Source organism: Pan troglodytes, chromosome 5 (genome assembly GCF_028858775.2).
Source record: "Pan troglodytes isolate AG18354 chromosome 5, NHGRI_mPanTro3-v2.0_pri, whole genome shotgun sequence".
In the NCBI taxonomy this organism is placed as follows: Eukaryota; Metazoa; Chordata; class Mammalia; order Primates; family Hominidae; genus Pan; species Pan troglodytes.
Genome location: NC_072403.2, coordinates 9100905 through 9117646, shown reverse-complemented (window position 1 = coordinate 9117646; position 16742 = coordinate 9100905). Strand labels below are relative to the sequence as shown.

Below are 16742 nucleotides of genomic sequence, written 5' to 3'. Positions count from 1 at the left end.
GTGGCCTTTTATCTTTGTAGCTATCTACTTAGGAACAAAAGGAAGGCAGTCTTTGCATGACTCAGTTCCCAAGCTTTTCCCTTTGACTTAATGAGTTTGGGGCCCAGAGATTTTTATTTTCCTTTCACAGAACAAAAAGGAGATGTAACCACCCTTACAATGTCACTGAGGACTAGTTCTGGATCGGTAAGCTAAATTTACAACTGCAGGTAGCTACAGTGGAAATTTCTGTCTCAGGCTGGGCTCAGAGTAGCAGCAACCTAGGTTTTTCTGAGTCAGCCCTGCAGGGCAGAGGTCTCCTTGTAACCCACCTCTGACATATACATCCTAGCCTCTTCGTCCTGCTTCCCCAACGAGGCCTTTCAGCCAGATCTGAGATTGTGACACAGATTCTGATTCTTGCATTAATCTCTGGTCATTTTTAGTAGCTCGTTTGTTGACTCAGCTCCAGAGCCGCTCAGCCTCTGTCCTCACTCCCTCTTCCCATACTTAGCCTGGGCTTTCCCCACCATGGATGGCCTCAGCCTATGCTGTTTTCAGCTTCATTTCTCCAAGGTCACTGTGATATTGTGAAGTATATGTTCAACCTCGTTTTTTGGCATACAACTCCTAAAATCCTTAAAATCTCCAAAGTGATGTCTTTTTTATGCTAATGAATCAGCTGGTGGCTGGCAGCCCCTAGGTAGCTTCAGGATGGGGCTGGTCACTGGAAAGAACAAGGCATGATTAGAGGGTTGGGACTTTCAGCCCCATCCCCTAACCTCCCTGGAGAGGAGAGGGCCTGAAGGTTAAGTTGATCACCAGTGGCCAATGATTTAATTAATCAGGCCTACAAAATGAAGCCTCCATAAAAAACTAACCCAAAAGGACCGGGTTTGGAGACCTTTAGGTAACGGAACATATAGAGGCTACCGGGGGTGGGGCATGTCCTGGGAGGGCATGGACCCCTTGCCCATACCTCACTCTAGGCACCTCTTCATCTGTAACCTTTGTAATATCCTTTATAATAAACTGGGAAATGTAAGTAAGCATTTCCCTGAGTTCTGTGAGCTGCTCTGGCAAATTAATTGAACCCAAGGAGGAGACCCTGGAATCCCGGATTTATGGCCAGTTGGTCAGAGGCACAGGTAAGACAGCCTGGCACTTGCAGTTGGCATCTGAAGGTGGTGGGGAGAGCCTGGGGGACTGAGCCCTCAGCCTGTGGGATCTGACATTATCTGCTGGTAGATGGTGTCAGAATGGAATGGAAGTTGAGGACACCCAGCTGGTGTCTATGGCAGAATTGATTTCCTGCTTGGTGTATGGGGAAACACCCCTACACGTCGGGTCACAGAAGTCTTCTGTGTTGGCTTTTGTGCTGTGAGAACAGAGGAAAAACAATTTGTGTTTTTTCACTCACAGAGTCAGTATTGGCTTCTCAATGAGATCCATAATGCCTCATTAATTACAAAACTATCCAACCTTAAATGGCATCTGTACATTATGTCAGTATACAAGTATTCATGAGTTAACAAATTTTGAATTTTGAAAGGCCAAGTACATAGAAATATCCGGTTGCACATTGCCTCTCTTATCTTATCATGCACCCTAACTCTCCCGTCTTCCCCTAACCCATGTACAACAACCAAGCTGCTCTTGGCCTGTGAGCCCCCTGAGGGCCAGCGAGGAGAATAACTGCCCACAACCCCTGACCACGTACCCGAGTTCCTCCCAAGGAAACTGGGCACCCAAGAAGCACCTCCCCTTCCCCTTTCCACATTCGCTGCTCTGTTAAATCGCCCTCAGAGGGTGTTTCTCCTGCATATTTGTCTCCATCTTCCTTAATCTCCTTCTTTCTTTCAGTTATTAAAAAAATTCTGGGCGGGCGCAGTGGCTCACACCTGTAATCCCAGCACTTTGGAAGGCCGAGGCAGGCAGATCACTTGAGGTCAGGAGTTCAAGACCAGCCTGGCCAACATGGTGAAACCCTGTCTCTACTAAAAATACAAAAATTAGCCAGGCGTGGTGGCGGGCGCCTATAGTCCCAGCTACTTGGGAGGCTGGAGCAGGAGAATAGCTTGAACCCGGGAGGTGGAGGTTGCAATGAGCTGAGATCGAGCCATTGTACCAGCCTGGGGGTCACAGTGAGACTCGGTCTCAAAAAAAAATTCTACTCATTTCTTGATAACCAGAAAATGATACTAAAAGTGGGTGATGAATGGAGCCAGCTCGAGCTCTGGAGGTCGCTGGCACTCTTTTGGAGGAACTGTCCCATATCATATTAAATATGTTTCATTTTCTATTTTAACTTTTTACATTAAGTATAATTTATACATTACAATATAAAAGTTGAGTTGTCTTTGACTAATTGACATGATATATTCTGTAGACATTTAAATAAACATTCATTTTACTATTGCAATTTTCCTTTTATTTTGGAGTCATCACTCCCCCTATACCCCCCACATCCCAATCCTGATCTCAAACGTTTTCTTAGGTCTGGAAAACTAATTAGCACTGTGCTTGTGGTGACTACTGGTAAAACTGACCATGCCGGGCAAACTTTAGGTAGTGGAAGTAACAAATGTTCTTCCTAATTGAGAAGAGACACAGAATATATACATTGGCAGCACTGCATTAGCAGCCAGCCATTGGTGGCATTTCATTAACACTAGCAACAAAACGTGGGGGCATCAAAAAGTAAATTTAACAAAATTAGCCCACCCTCTATTCAAATGTTCCCTATTGTTATTTTTGTACGACAGGGCTGTTAGGCGGAGACGGAGGTTGCAGTGAGCCCAAATTGCGCCACTGCACTCCAGCCTGGGTGACAGACCAAGACTCCATCTCAAAAAAAAAAAAAAAAAAGTACTTCGATATTCTCTTATAGCTACAAAAAACAAAAGTCACGTCCTATTTTGAGCGGATTCCCCGCCTAGTATTTCATGAATTTGTGGGGTTGGTTGGTGCTCCCGCTGCAAAGGCCGTCCGATCTTGAGACAGAGGCTCAGGCCTTGCCGGCGACGGGCAGGGACGGGCGGTGGCGGCCTCCAGGGGGAACCCGGGTCTTAGGGCGGGACGGGGCGGGGCGGGGCGGGGCGGGCAGGGCCTCCGGGGGGCACAGCCCCGCCCTCCCTCTGCGCCGCGGCCCCTGGACCCCGGTGCCTCTCCCTCCCGCAGGAGGCCCCGCCCCGCCGCGCCGCGCCGCGCTCTCACCGCCGGGAGGGGGCGAAGCTCAGCCTTTCCCAAACTACCGTTTGCCTAGAGCGTGAAACGGAGCTGGTCGCGCGCCCCGGCGCTCCGGACGGAAGGTGAAGGCAGCGTGGCGGCCCCACCCCGAGTCCCTGGCAGCCCAGACCTGGCGAAGGGTGAAGAAGCCTGGCTCCAGAACTAGGTGGTCAGGGGGTCAGGTAGTAGGAAGCCACGGAGCCGGCTCTCCCGGGTGCCTCGCGCTTCCCGGCGCCGCCCAGCGCCCTCTGCCCTGGACCTGCAGACTCGACGTCTGGGTGGGGGCAAGAGTGTTCCGATGGCGCCTCGGCTCGCGCTTAGCGATCCTGCGCTCGCTCACTCTGCAGCGCCAGCCTCGGGATTAGGGGAGAGGAGCGTAGTGCGGAGCTGTATACGGAAGAGCGTGCGGCCAGCGGAGACCGCAGTCTCGCCGCATGGGAGCCTCGCAAGTGGCTCTGCAGTTGAGTCCTGATTCCAAAAGAGCTCCAGGGAGGGAGGGGAAGGAGAGAGAAAAAAAGGGAGGGAGGGAGGGAGTGGGGGGAGGACGGGATTAATCAGTTTTAATAGCTAATATTTATATAACACTGTAGGGCAGGTGGTATTGTAAGTGCTTTCACATAATCATTCAGTCTTTATCACAACCCCAGGAAGCGGGTACTATTATTACTGTCACTTTACAGATGAGGCAACTAAGGCAGAGAGAGGTTAAGTAACTTGCCGAGGTCACACAGCTAAGAAGTGACAGTGAGGATTTGCACCCAGTCCATCAACTCTAGGCCCTGTGCTCTTCAACAGTCAGGGAACGCGGCAGGAGAGCACTGAGTCCTCTAAACGGCCTTAGTCATGGGAAGCAGAGATGAGTTTGCTCTGTAGATAATTCGGTATGCTCTGGACACCTCAGATTATGGGGAGAATGACAGTTGGGAGTAGGTTACATATTTTTGAGAATTTGTGAGATTATGTCTAAGTCATAGCAGAAGAAGATATAGTATTTCTTCATTCTTAATATTGAAGGCAAAAAAAAAAGTTATAAAGGAACAAAAACACCTAAACAGCCCATGAATAGGAAAAACACAAAGGAATATAATACATCAAGCATTTTAAAAAATCTCGAGAACAGTGGATACACTTGTGCTCTTTAGTACTTTCTAAGTGTTTCTAATTTTATAATCAGGAAATATGTATATAAGATATATGTATATATAATTGCTGTGTACATTGTATGTATTTAAAAAAAACTTGGGGGGTTATAGCTTAATGAGAATTTGACATCAAGAATAACATCTTTGAGACCAGCCTGGCCAACATGGTGAAACGCTGCCTCTACTAAAAATACAAAAATTAATCAGGCATGGTGGTGCACGCCTGTAATCCCAGGTACTCGGGAGGCTGAAGCGGGAGGATCGCTTGAGCCTGGGAGGCAGAGGTTGCAATGAGCCAAGATCATGCCACTGCACTCCAGCCTAGTCGAGACTCCATTTCAAAAAAAAAAACAAAAAATGACATCTTCAGTTTTGAAAGGCCCCAGATCGACACTTGTAATATGAATGTCACATTCTGGGGCATGGCCCATTCCAGAAAGTGGCTAAAAATCTTCTATATATTTACTCTGTATTATTATAGTCATGTGATGCAAAAAAAAAAAAAAAATTGTAAACTTTGGTGGGGTTGATATTTTAAAATTAAATTTAATTGGAGTTCAGACTTTTATTTTAGGTAACCTTTTGAAAAGGTTACATCCCCTTAAATGCTTTGAACAAAATTCTTCCATCTTCATAAAGAGATGCTTTTATTTAAAAAATAGCAGACAGGGGCTGCACTGGATGAGTTTCACGGGAAAGAGAAGTTGGAGCAGAGAGTGTGGCTAGTTTTCTGAGGGCACAAACAGGATGCAAGACTGTACCATACAAATTTAGACAATTGTATTGCTGGGATGGCCTTGGGTTTTCATCATTCTGCAGAGGAAACTAGTGTTTTTGAAGTTCCAGGACTCTCTTACTTGGACCAACTAAATCTATTTCAACTAGATCATGACTGTCACCCTTAGAGATGGCATCAGTGAACAGTAACGATATCATCATAACACCACATATTCACAGGGTACTTTTCACTAGAACATTCTCACCAGGACCCTTCTTGTTGGGCCCTCTGAAGCAGCAGGCGGGAAGGGCAGGCAAAAGGGTAAGAGCTTATGTCCTTTTGTAAAAGACAGATGTGGCTCCGCCTCCTACCTGGAACACATTCTCTAGTCTGAATTTTGTCATTACACCTGCCCTTCCCCGCCCCCTGCCCCTCACCCCGCCAATGATGCCTTCAGGGTAGGGGTGGCTCAGACACTGCGAGTGGCATCCTGTCTAAAGCAGGAAGTGACTTGAGGCTGGAGAAGGTTGGTCCTCTTCCCCTTCCCCATCCCCGGCCCACCCAACAGCCGGTGGAGCTGCTCCTCTTTAGACACTGAGAAATACATGAAAGGGGAGAGATTGCTCCTTAAAAACCTATTCTAGGGAAGGGGACAATTAGCAGGCTCTATTTCCTCCTGTTATTATCTGCATCGGTGCTGTACAAGGTCGAGTTGCTTAGTGACAGCGAGGTGGGGTTGGGGATATCTACACTTGCCGCGAGGGAGGGGAGAGCAGGAACTCACAGCCTCAGATGAGTCACCTTAGGCAGGGCAGGCATTATTTAAAACTCCGCGTGTGAGTTTCTCTGATTATATACTAACACACATCACGGGCGGCACCGAGGGAGGAGCGCGTCAGAGAGAAGTAGGCTGGGCGTGAGCTGCTAGGCAGGAGAAGGCCGACTTGGGCAGAACATTCACTGCCAGCGATCCAGAGCAGACAATCAGGTACCTGGCCTGCGCCTGTGAACACTGCCATGGATTTATTTTCTGTGCACTCACTAATGTCCAGTTCACGCACAGTGCCTCCCAGCTTCCCAACGTAAGAAAAACCCATTTCCATTCTTCCGATATGGCGAGAGAAGCTCAGAGAGGTGCAGTGACTTGCTGGAGGACTGAGCTAGGAACAGCAGAGTGGGTACATGCTCCACAGGCCGGGAAACGCCCAGCTGCTAGGGGTCCCTGTGTCCCCAGTGCTGTCCCTTTCAGGTCTCATCCTCTGCTCCTATTTGGCCTCAGATTTCACGCTGAATTAAAACACAAAGGCCAAGAAGCAATTATCTCTGGAAAAATCTTTTCAGAACTGTGTAATGAGTGAAGGTACCCCAAGGAGAGCCATTCTCTGGAGAGGATCTGGAAGGCTCCGGCTGTGGTGAAGAGCCAAGATGTGAGAGTTGGGGTGGGGGTGGGGAGAAGGTGGAGGTCAAGCCCTGGGTACCTGGGAGTAGCATCCGAGGGACAGGTTGTCCACTGGGGGCCCAGCAGCAGGGAGAGGGGAGAGAGGAGGAGAAATTCTAGGAAATCTGTCCCCACCCTGAGAAGAGGCACTAGGCACCTGCCTACCTACATCTGGGAGGATGCTGGGCGCTTCCTAAAGCTGGAGTGATTAAGACCTAATTTGGCCTAAGAGGCTACTCACAGACATCTGGCTTTAGTTTCCACCTCCGATACAGAACAACTATTGAGGTGGCAGGTAGGGTGCACATTAGGAATGACAGCATCATCTTGGGGTTTTTTTTGTTGTTGTTGTTTTTTATTGAGACGCAGTCTGGCTCTGTCGCCCAGGCTGGAGTGCAGTGGCGCCATCTCGGCTCACTGCAAGCTCCGCCTCCCTGGTTCACGCCATTCTCCTACCTCAGCCTCCCGAGTAGCTGGGACTATAGGTGCCTGCCACCACGCCCGGCTAATTTTTTTGTATTTTTAGTAGAGACGGGGTTTCACCGTGTTAGCCAGGATGGTCTCGATCTCCTGACCTCGTGATCCACCCGCCTAAGCCTCCCAAAGTGCTGGGATTACAGGCGTGAGCCACCGCGCCCGGCCCATCACCTTGGGTTTTACCAAGGCATTTTTACTCCATAAACTCAATGTCCTTTCATATATGGCTTCTCATCTCCTACCACAAAGCCAGCTCCAAGGCACCTGTAATTATCATCATTATATAGTTGGAATGTGCTGGGAACCAAAGGCAGTCCCCAGGCCCCTGTTACCTAGTCCACCATGCAGGGCCATCTTTGTGAATAATTAAGTCAGGTCCTTACCACAGCCCACCCAAGCCTTTAAAACTCACCTGGGCTTTTTATTTATACAAAGACTTTAGATTCCTTCCCTTCCTGGCTTTGTGGCTGGTCAGGTCTTTCAGCCTCGCTTTCGGAGCTATGAAATTGGGGTAGTAATAATGCTTACCACAAGCCAGTGGTAGTCAACAAAAATATGCATAAGTGAGCAGCAAATGGAAACCAAGTATGTAATTTTACATTTTCTAATTTCAAAACAAGTCATTTAACACAATGTATCCAAAACACTATTATTTTGATAGACCATCAATATTTAAGAATCAGTAATGAAATATTTCACATTATTTTAACCTACTGAGCCCATAAAATCCAGGGTGTACTTCACACTTAACAGCCCATCTCAGTTCAGATTACCTACGTTTCAATGCTCAGCAGCCACCGTGCCTAGGGTCTACCGAACTGGACAGCCTAGCTCCGACAGCTTCTGTGAGGATCAGGCGACCTAAGGGGTGTAAGGGGCAGGGCCATCAGCTGACACATCAACGTGGCAGATATATTCCTCCTGTCTTTCCTCTCTGACACAGACACACACACACACACACACCCGCAGAATTTTCCACATTTAAAAGGCCTTTACAAGGACGCAGGAGCCCAAAGCGGACATGTGACAAATCCAGCCCTTTTCTAGCCCCTCCAACCCCCGCCCCCGACCAAGCCATCTTCCTCCCCTGTAGGGGCGAAAGGCCGCCCACCCCGCCATCCTGGCATTCCTTTCAGGCAGCTGCCCGTCGGCTCCCCGGGGCCCCCCACTCCTCTCCACGCTGCCCACCCCACCCCCACAAACGGCGTCCAGGACCCTGCCCAGGATGCGGGAAACCTTTGCCACCCGCTGGAGAGCCCACTGCAAATGGGTCTTCAATTTCCGGCTCCCTACTCCAAAGGGTACTTGACGCCTCTTCCCGTCCCTAGGAGGCGAGGACCCTGTTCCGAGGCAGCCCCTCCCCCTGGTTCCGGGGCCCCCGGTCCCCAGCCCCCCTCGGGGGTCCAGAGTGGGCGGTTCGGGGTGGGGATTGCGGCGTGAGCGGAGGACCCAGCGCCAGGGGTCGCCCGTGCCCGTGGATCGGGCAGGGGGCTGCGGCTGGGCCCGAGGCCCGGGCACCGCACTCACCGCGGGACCGCGGGGCCGGCCGCCCACCCTAGACCCAGCGGCAGCAGCAATAGGGCGAGCGCCCCCACACCTCGCACCGCGCCCCGGCTCCCCCTCGCGGTGCCGCAGTCCCAGCCGCACCGCCCCCGCGGCCGCAGCCCCGCCCGTCATGACGTCACCGGGCAGGGCGGGTCCCCGTGTATAAAAGACTGAGCTGGGGGGGCGGCGGCAGGTCTCTGCGCAGCCCAGCCCGCTGGTCCACGCCGCGCACCGCTCCGAGGGCCAGCGCCACCGCTCCGCAGCCGGCACCATGCGCGAGATCGTGCACATCCAGGCGGGCCAGTGCGGCAACCAGATCGGCGCCAAGGTGGGCTCACCGCCACGGAGGGGCCCGGGGTTGGAACCGAGGGTGCGGGCTGGGGCCGGGGCGGGGGCTGGAGGCCGCGGCGGACCCGGGCTGGCCGGGTGGCACATTCCGCGGCGAGGCCGCCGGGCGGGGTCCGGGAGGCTGCATGACCCGCCAGGATGCCCGCAGCGCCGCAGCTGTGTGTGCGTTTAATCGGGGCCCTTTCGATTTCCCTGGGACACAGCCCTTCTGCGGGACGCGGTTGGCATTCCCCTGGGTGTATTTGTCTCAGAAACTTGGGTCGGGGGTACGGTCATATTTATTGCGCTAGCTTCATGTGAATTTAATTTGTATATTTTTCTCTACGGTTTGAATGAAAACATGCAGTGTCACTGGACTGGCAGATGTAACAGAGGCGTCCCTTTGGGTCGTACAGGCAAGGGTGTTAGATAAATTCCCTTGCTCGGGCACTGTCTTGACATGATGACATACAACGCGATAGTCTTGCTGCCAGTCCCCGAGGCGGCAGGTGACTGCGCTGGGTGGGGGCTGCAATTACCGACCGCTGTGTGGGAGGCAGCAGCGGGTCTGGTGCATGGGTGGGGGCGGGCGCCAGTACAAGGACGTGGTCTCTTTGAGAACCGCCATGTTGCCCACCCAGCCTCCCCCCCCCCCCCCGCCGCAAATTCACAATGGAGCCAGCGCCCTCACGATGGCCAGCTCCTTCCACTGCCGCCCAGGTGCCCTCCCAGGCTCCTGCTGCCCTTCGCCCAGTCCCTCCGGTGGTCAGTGCCAGCATGTAGATCGGTGGCTTAAACCTGCACTGTTGCAGGAGTGCCTGGGATCTGTGCCAAGAGAGCTTGATCCCTGGAGGCAGCCACAGAGTGGGTCCCCCTGTCCTTGGTCCTGCCACGACCCATCAATCATCCCGGATGCAATGGCATTCAGCCCTGCCTGGGGTGACACAGCCTTCCTGTACCCCTTCTCCACTTCTCTACTCTCCCCACCCTCTCCCTAGAAGGGCATCTGCTGTGTCCCCTCCTCCTCCAGGGCCCCTCCCAGCCTTTCAGTCTATCCCCATAATATGGCCGATGCTCTGCGGATTTTCAAGCCCCTCAGCAGTGGCTGCTGCAGGAAATAGGGGGTGCAGCTCTTTGCTCTCTGTCTAGCACTTACTAACTGTCTGACCACAAAAGCCCCTGTTCCAAGGACATGGGAGGAGGACAAGGCCATCCTTAGTGACATTCAGGATGTAGAGCCATGGTGTGGTTCTTTTTTCATTTCAGTTTTGGGAGGTCATCAGCGATGAGCATGGGATCGACCCCACAGGCAGTTACCATGGAGACAGTGACTTGCAGCTGGAGAGAATCAACGTGTACTACAATGAGGCTGCTGGTGAGTAGCGGGATGTGTGTGCGCAGGAATCCTTGCTTTCCATAATGTGGGAGATGAAACGTCCCAGGAACATGCACGTGACAAAGGCATGCTTCTTGCATATTCATTTCAAATGCCAACTGCTGGAAAAACATGTTTTATGGTTTCCTAAGATTCCTGCCTGTTTGCCACGGCTAAGCACACTCAGGACCTCCTTTTTCTTAAAAGCAGAAAATCTCCTGTTCTCCTTTTGTCTCAGATGCTGGAATTGAATGCTGCTGTGAGTCCCTCCCCAAGCACAGGCCTGAGTCAGTTCTTATTTCCTGCAGGTAACAAATATGTACCTCGGGCCATCCTGGTGGATCTGGAGCCTGGCACCATGGACTCCGTCAGGTCTGGACCCTTCGGCCAGATCTTCAGACCAGACAACTTCGTGTTCGGTATGTAGTCATGATCACTGGGAACTGGCCAAATGACACACCTTCTTCCTAACAGCCCTGCAAAGCACAGTTCTTAGTGTTCAGTGCCAAGGTGACACTGTGTCCACCGCAGCCCTGAGTCCTGGCCTAGCTCCATGCAGTCCATAGGCGGTCATGGCTCACAGATCAACGCCAGCCTGCAGAGGGCTGCTGCAGCCCTCCCAGTGCAGAGCAGCCTCAGACTGGAAGGAAGAAAGAGCAAGGAAAAGCTTCAAGCCAGGCTTCATAGGCTATAGGCAACTTGAAAGGACTTCAAAGAGCCAGGGGCCAAAAGCACAGGTTATGACCAGAGCTAGACAGATGCTGAGGCCACCTTCTCTGCTGGTCACACTGCCTTCACCTTGCCTGTTTAATTGTACTTGAGTATAAAGAGAATGCCTCTTAAAAATGTATGTATTTCAGAACCAATTAAGTTTTCTAATCCTATCCTCTTCCTCAATCAATAGCCTCAGATGAGCTAAACTTACTTCTTACTTTATTATGATCCCCAGTGTTTTTGAGGTCACTGACATAGAAAAATATTTCTTCAGGTAAAAGAAGAGTATTCAAAAGAGAAGAATCTGCCAGTCTAAGACCAGTCCTACCTTCTCCTCCATAGTCAAAATGACAGATTTTGAAATTCTTTATGTTTTAGTGTCTAATGTTCACTTTCCCTCTGGCAGGCCAGAGCGGAGCCGGGAATAACTGGGCCAAGGGCCACTACACAGAGGGAGCCGAGCTGGTCGACTCGGTCCTGGATGTGGTGAGGAAGGAGTCAGAGAGCTGTGACTGTCTCCAGGGCTTCCAGCTGACCCACTCTCTGGGGGGCGGCACGGGGTCCGGGATGGGCACCCTGCTCATCAGCAAGATCCGGGAAGAGTACCCAGACCGCATCATGAACACCTTCAGCGTCATGCCCTCACCCAAGGTGTCAGACACAGTGGTGGAGCCCTACAACGCCACCCTCTCTGTCCACCAGCTGGTGGAAAACACAGATGAAACCTACTCCATTGACAACGAGGCCCTGTATGACATCTGCTTCCGCACCCTGAAGCTGACCACCCCCACCTACGGGGACCTCAACCACCTGGTGTCGGCCACCATGAGCGGGGTCACCACCTGCCTGCGCTTCCCGGGCCAGCTGAACGCAGACCTGCGCAAGCTGGCGGTGAACATGGTGCCCTTCCCTCGCCTGCACTTCTTCATGCCCGGCTTCGCGCCCCTGACCAGCCGGGGCAGCCAGCAGTACCGGGCGCTCACGGTGCCCGAGCTCACCCAGCAGATGTTCGACTCCAAGAACATGATGGCCGCCTGCGACCCGCGCCACGGCCGCTACCTGACGGTGGCTGCCATCTTCCGGGGCCGCATGTCCATGAAGGAGGTGGACGAGCAGATGCTCAACGTGCAGAACAAGAACAGCAGCTACTTCGTGGAGTGGATCCCCAACAACGTGAAGACGGCCGTGTGCGACATCCCGCCCCGCGGCCTGAAGATGTCGGCCACCTTCATCGGCAACAGCACGGCCATCCAGGAGCTGTTCAAGCGCATCTCCGAGCAGTTCACGGCCATGTTCCGGCGCAAGGCCTTCCTGCACTGGTACACGGGCGAGGGCATGGACGAGATGGAGTTCACCGAGGCCGAGAGCAACATGAACGACCTGGTGTCCGAGTACCAGCAGTACCAGGACGCCACGGCCGACGAACAAGGGGAGTTCGAGGAGGAGGAGGGTGAGGACGAGGCTTAAAAACTTCTCAGATCAATCGTGCATCCTTAGTGAACTTCTGTTGTCCTCAAGCATGGTCTTTCTACTTGTAAACTATGGTGCTCAGTTTTGCCTCTGTTAGAAATTCACACTGTTGATGTAATGACGTGGAACTCCTCTAAAAATTACAGTATTGTCTGTGAAGGTATCTATACTAATAAAAAAGCATGTGTAGAAAACCTTGTGGTCTGTGTTCTCACTTCAAATAATTTTTATTCTTTCTCAATGCTTAAGTATAAAGTTTCAAGGTTTAACTTGTTACTGTTTTTATTGTGGTAATCAAAGTTTAATTTTAATAGCAATGTAGGATTTCTGCTTTAGTGTTTTAATCAATAACATTCCTGTCCTTTTAGTACAGAGCGATGAAAATACATATTTTGTTCACCTTTACTGGCCCAAAGTATTCATCTCTCAAAAGTGAACCAGGAGAGGGATATGGGGTAAAGCAAACCTGCCCCTATCTGCTGCTGTTCTGGACATCCTCTGATCTTAGAATTGAGGACCTCGGGCACGGACTCTCCCTACTTCTCTTTGAATATGATAGATAAACACAAATAAAAACACAAGTGAAGCTTGAACCTCTCAGATAAAAGGTACAGTATAAATTCAAGATGTCTTAAAACCTCCAACATTAACACTACACATTCTCCACCTAAAATTTATTTGAAAATAAATTATGGCAGGAATTCACCTGTTAAGACAATGGTATAACTTGTCACAACTTCATCTTAGAAAATCGGATTTAATTTTCATAGCTATTGATGTTAGAGGCTTTATTCCTTTTTTATTTTTTTTTTATGTTTTTATTTTTTTTTAAGACAAGGTCTTACTCTGTTGCCCAGGTTGGAGTGCAGTGATGCAATTACAGCTCACTGCAGCCTTGAATTGGGCTCAACTGATCCTCCCACCTCAGCTTCCTGAGCAGCTGGGACCACAGATGTGTGCCACTTCGCCTGGCTAATTTTGAAAAACTTTTTTTTGTAGAGCCAGAGTCTCCCTATATTGCATAAGCTGGTCTTGAACTCCTGGGCTCAGGCAATTCTCCCACCTCAGCCTCCCAAAGTGCTGAGATTATAGCTGTGAGCCACCGTGCCCAGCCTGAAGCTAGAGGCTGTTTTCAATATGTCATTATTCTCATTTGGTTAGGATAAGATTGAAGGGAGGGGTAGAAAGTTTCAAAGGCGGAGAGTTTCAAAGGCATCATGTTAACAGGCAGCAACACGATCAAGCCCCACACGAAGGAACCACCAAGACTCGAGTGTGCATTCTCATTGTAGGAAGTCTTCTGCTAACTTGTTGAATTCATCTGCAAAACGCAAATGCAGGTTGTGTTTGCCTTCTGGCATCAAATGCAGCCTAAAAAAGGAATTAAAAACACTTTGGGTCAATGGCCCACCACTTAAGAACAAACCCCTCACTCTCCCCAACATTTCACAAACATCTAAAGTGAAAAATTAACACATTTCCCCCATGACCACTATCGAGGAGAAAAATGTAACCCATCAATCTTCCAAGAATATAGTCAGACGCGTGAAACTCTTGGAGTTTATGACTACCCCTGAGGTTGACTATAAGGCAATGACTTAACAGTAGCAGACACACATTATATTTGGAACTGAATCAAGTAACAAATGGTTTGACTGGAAAACGGACTGAGAGTGGGGGAGGTGATTTGGTGGTTACTCTAGAAAAATCCATTTTAATGAAGCTGATTTTAAGAGAGAAGGTTGGTAAGAAGATAAAAATAAGAAATGTTCAGAATGCACTGGGATGGGGCAGGTGAGTTTCTTGGGGTGTTGATGTAGTGGGCAAGTGCAAAGCAGAATTCACAGCCACCCCCAGCCTGCTGCTCAGGGTTCCAAATCACCCTTCCATTTTTGGATTACTGAACAAATACATCTGAATACAAGCCGCCAGACAAATGGCTGTGAGGGTGGTGAGCCCATGCCAGCAGCCCTGTGCTCCAGGAGCCGCTGCTGCAGCTGTCACGGCTCAGCATTGTGGCAAACACACTGTCCTCGTAAAGCTTCTTCCTTTCAACAGGATTGTGATCAAATGGGACAGGTTTACAGTTTCCTGAATAAATGCAGCCTTCTCTTTGTTCTACATTTGACTTATTAGCTACAAAAGTATAGAAACAGTAAAAGTGGTAAAGCTTCTAGGATGAAAGCCTAAGTTCAAGCCACTTTGTCTACAATGATAATTAAGACATTAAAAGGACAATATTAAGGCAGAATGCGTTATCATGTTCCCTAATTTTTTGACTTTCAATACTGGGGGGCTGACAGCTCAGAACCTCAGTAGGTGCGAGGGAGGAACTGTGGGGCAGGGAGCTGTGCTTGGAAGATGCTGGGCCTCTTCCAACTCAGCCACCACATTGGGGGTGGGAATGGGGTACCAAGACAATCAACTTGAAAGGAAGACACATTGTTGGGACCTTTCCGAGGGCCTTGGAACATTAGTAATGCTATTACTAACAACTACGACATTCTAAATTCAACTTTAACACTATTCAGAAAAGAAGGATGAGTTGCACCCACCCCAGAGATAGGATCCCAGTTGAGTTGCCTACACAAGGAACAGGGCTTGCAGGGACACTCAAGGCCTTTGTTTTCAGGAAACAGGAAAGAACGAATTGCCAAGGATGCTGCGAGGTCATAGAAGGTCACGTATAGGCTAAATTGCATCCCCTAATCTGCACTAAGCTGGACTGGGAGGCAGGGAATCCCCAGCCTGCCACATGTGAAGTCTTCCTCTGTAGACAGTCCAGCCTATCTGGCTATGATTTGTTGGTTTCCCATAAGGAAGGAAGGAGAACCTCGCTGTGAATCCTTTCTTTTTAGCCGTTCAGCACTGTCTGCACTCTTCCTAATCTCTAGATCTTGAGGAAATAAAAATGAGGTTCCCTTCATTAAAATATGGGAGACCTGCTCTGAATGCTGGATGGATGAATGGATGAATAGACAGATGGACAGACAGACAGAAGAGAGTATGAAGACAACTCTTCTCCTTGATATCTTTTAAGGGTCATTTCAAGCTCCTCAGCAGCCCTTGCCTCCTTTAGGTCTGACACAGGTTTCACTGCACAGAAACTCTGCTGTGTGTTCCTCTTTGGAAACAGGACCACAATAGATGGGCATGAATATTAGCTGTCAAGGCAAGACAGGAGCTCTAGATTCTCACCCAAGTAACAAATAGATCTAATCACATGCTCTGTGGAGAGCACTTTTCAAACAATAACAGTCTCCGAAAAATTAGTAGGAAACCCCCAACTGCTAAGCACATGGCTCAGTTGGAAACGAAGGGGCCTCAGAGGATGAACACGAGTTCCTCTGCCAGGGCAGGTTCCTCACTGCATGTGGCACCTTCAGAAAGAGACATGGTTCCAGATAGTCCAAGGGACTAGAAGCTGTCTAACCCCAAGGTAAATGTATGGGTCACTTTACCTCTGTTGATACAGCTCTTTTAGGTCAAAATGGCATAGGTGAGATGCTGGCCTCACGATGCTACCTTTCCTGCCCCGCCTGGAGCCCTTTTCATCTTTAGCTGAACTTTCATCTGTAACTCAGGGAGTTACAGACAGTAACAAGGCCACAAGTAACCTGCTGTGGCGTGCCTTCACCTTGGATCAATGTAACAAAACTTCATCTATGAATCCAGGAAGTTGTCAGTGAGTCTGTAATCCGCAGAGTGCCAGTACGTACTTTTGTGTTTACTGGAACCCAAAGCAGGCCGCTGGATCTTTGCACAGGGTCTCTTCCAGCGTGAAACTGGGCAGCAACATGGCATATCACTTCTTCAGGCATTCCTTCTGACGCCATCCAAACCTGGTTGCCAATAGCCCCTTTTTATTCAGAAACTAAATATTTTCCTTTTTCATTCTGCTTCTTCTAGAAAGCCCCACCTAAGAAAAAGGTACTAGACTGGGCACGGTGGCTCACGCCTGTAATCCCACCATTTTGGGAGGCCGAGGCAGGTGGATCACTTGAGGTCAGGAGTTCGAGACCAGCCTGGTCAACATGGTGAAACTCCATCTCTACTAAAAACACAAAAATTAGCCGGCGTGGTGGTGCGCGCCTATAATCCCAGCTACTCGGGAGGCTGAGGCAGAATCACTTGAACCCAGTAGGCGGAGGTTGCAGTGAGCCGAGATCCCGCCACTGCACTCCAGCCCGGGCAATAGAGCAAGGCTCTATCTCACAACAAACAAACAAACAAAAAGGTAATGGTCAAACCACAAGCTCCTTGCTGCTGATGAAGCTGGGGGCTGCCCTGGCTGGCCAGGCTCTCCTCTGGTTAGGGCTGACCAGGCAT

General features: G+C 50.2%; 2 protein-coding genes and 1 long non-coding RNA gene across 15 annotated transcripts in view; 1 reads left to right on the top strand and 2 right to left on the bottom strand.

The window, feature by feature from the left end:
* LOC129144208 (uncharacterized) overlaps positions 1 to 8630 on the bottom strand; it is a 38417-nt gene extending 29787 nt beyond the window's left edge. For 4 of the 5 annotated variants that reach the window (XR_010157881.1, XR_008548402.1, XR_008548403.2 and 1 more), the window contains exons 1-2: positions 8510 to 8630; positions 7760 to 7843 (exon numbers count right to left, since the gene is read on the bottom strand). This is a non-coding gene — a long non-coding RNA (uncharacterized LOC129144208). The remainder of the gene's footprint in view (positions 1 to 7759; positions 7844 to 8509) is intronic. The other variant, XR_010157882.1, reaches the window with a different exon arrangement.
* A 52-nt stretch (positions 8631 to 8682) lies between these two features.
* On the top strand, positions 8683 to 12607 carry TUBB2A (tubulin beta 2A class IIa). The gene is made up of 4 exons (XM_024357019.2): positions 8683 to 8855; positions 10121 to 10229; positions 10538 to 10648; positions 11350 to 12607. The coding sequence occupies exons 1-4, from the start codon at positions 8799 to 8801 to the stop codon at positions 12408 to 12410; spliced, it is 1338 nt and encodes a 445-aa protein (XP_024212787.1). The 5' UTR covers positions 8683 to 8798; the 3' UTR covers positions 12411 to 12607.
* Positions 12608 to 12621: 14 nt separating this feature from the next.
* Positions 12622 to 16742, bottom strand: part of BPHL (biphenyl hydrolase like) — a 35526-nt gene continuing 31405 nt past the window's right edge. For 7 of the 9 annotated variants that reach the window (XR_010157879.1, XM_009450409.4, XM_063812756.1 and 4 more), the window contains one exon: positions 12622 to 13784. Coding sequence is in view for 6 of the 9 variants with exons in the window: in XM_009450409.4 (XP_009448684.1) it covers positions 13697 to 13784 (88 nt within the window). In the remaining 3 variants the exon portion in view is untranslated. Of the gene's footprint in view, positions 13785 to 16132; positions 16256 to 16742 lie in introns of all 9 variants that reach the window. The other 2 variants (XR_010157876.1, XR_010157878.1) reach the window with 1 other exon arrangement.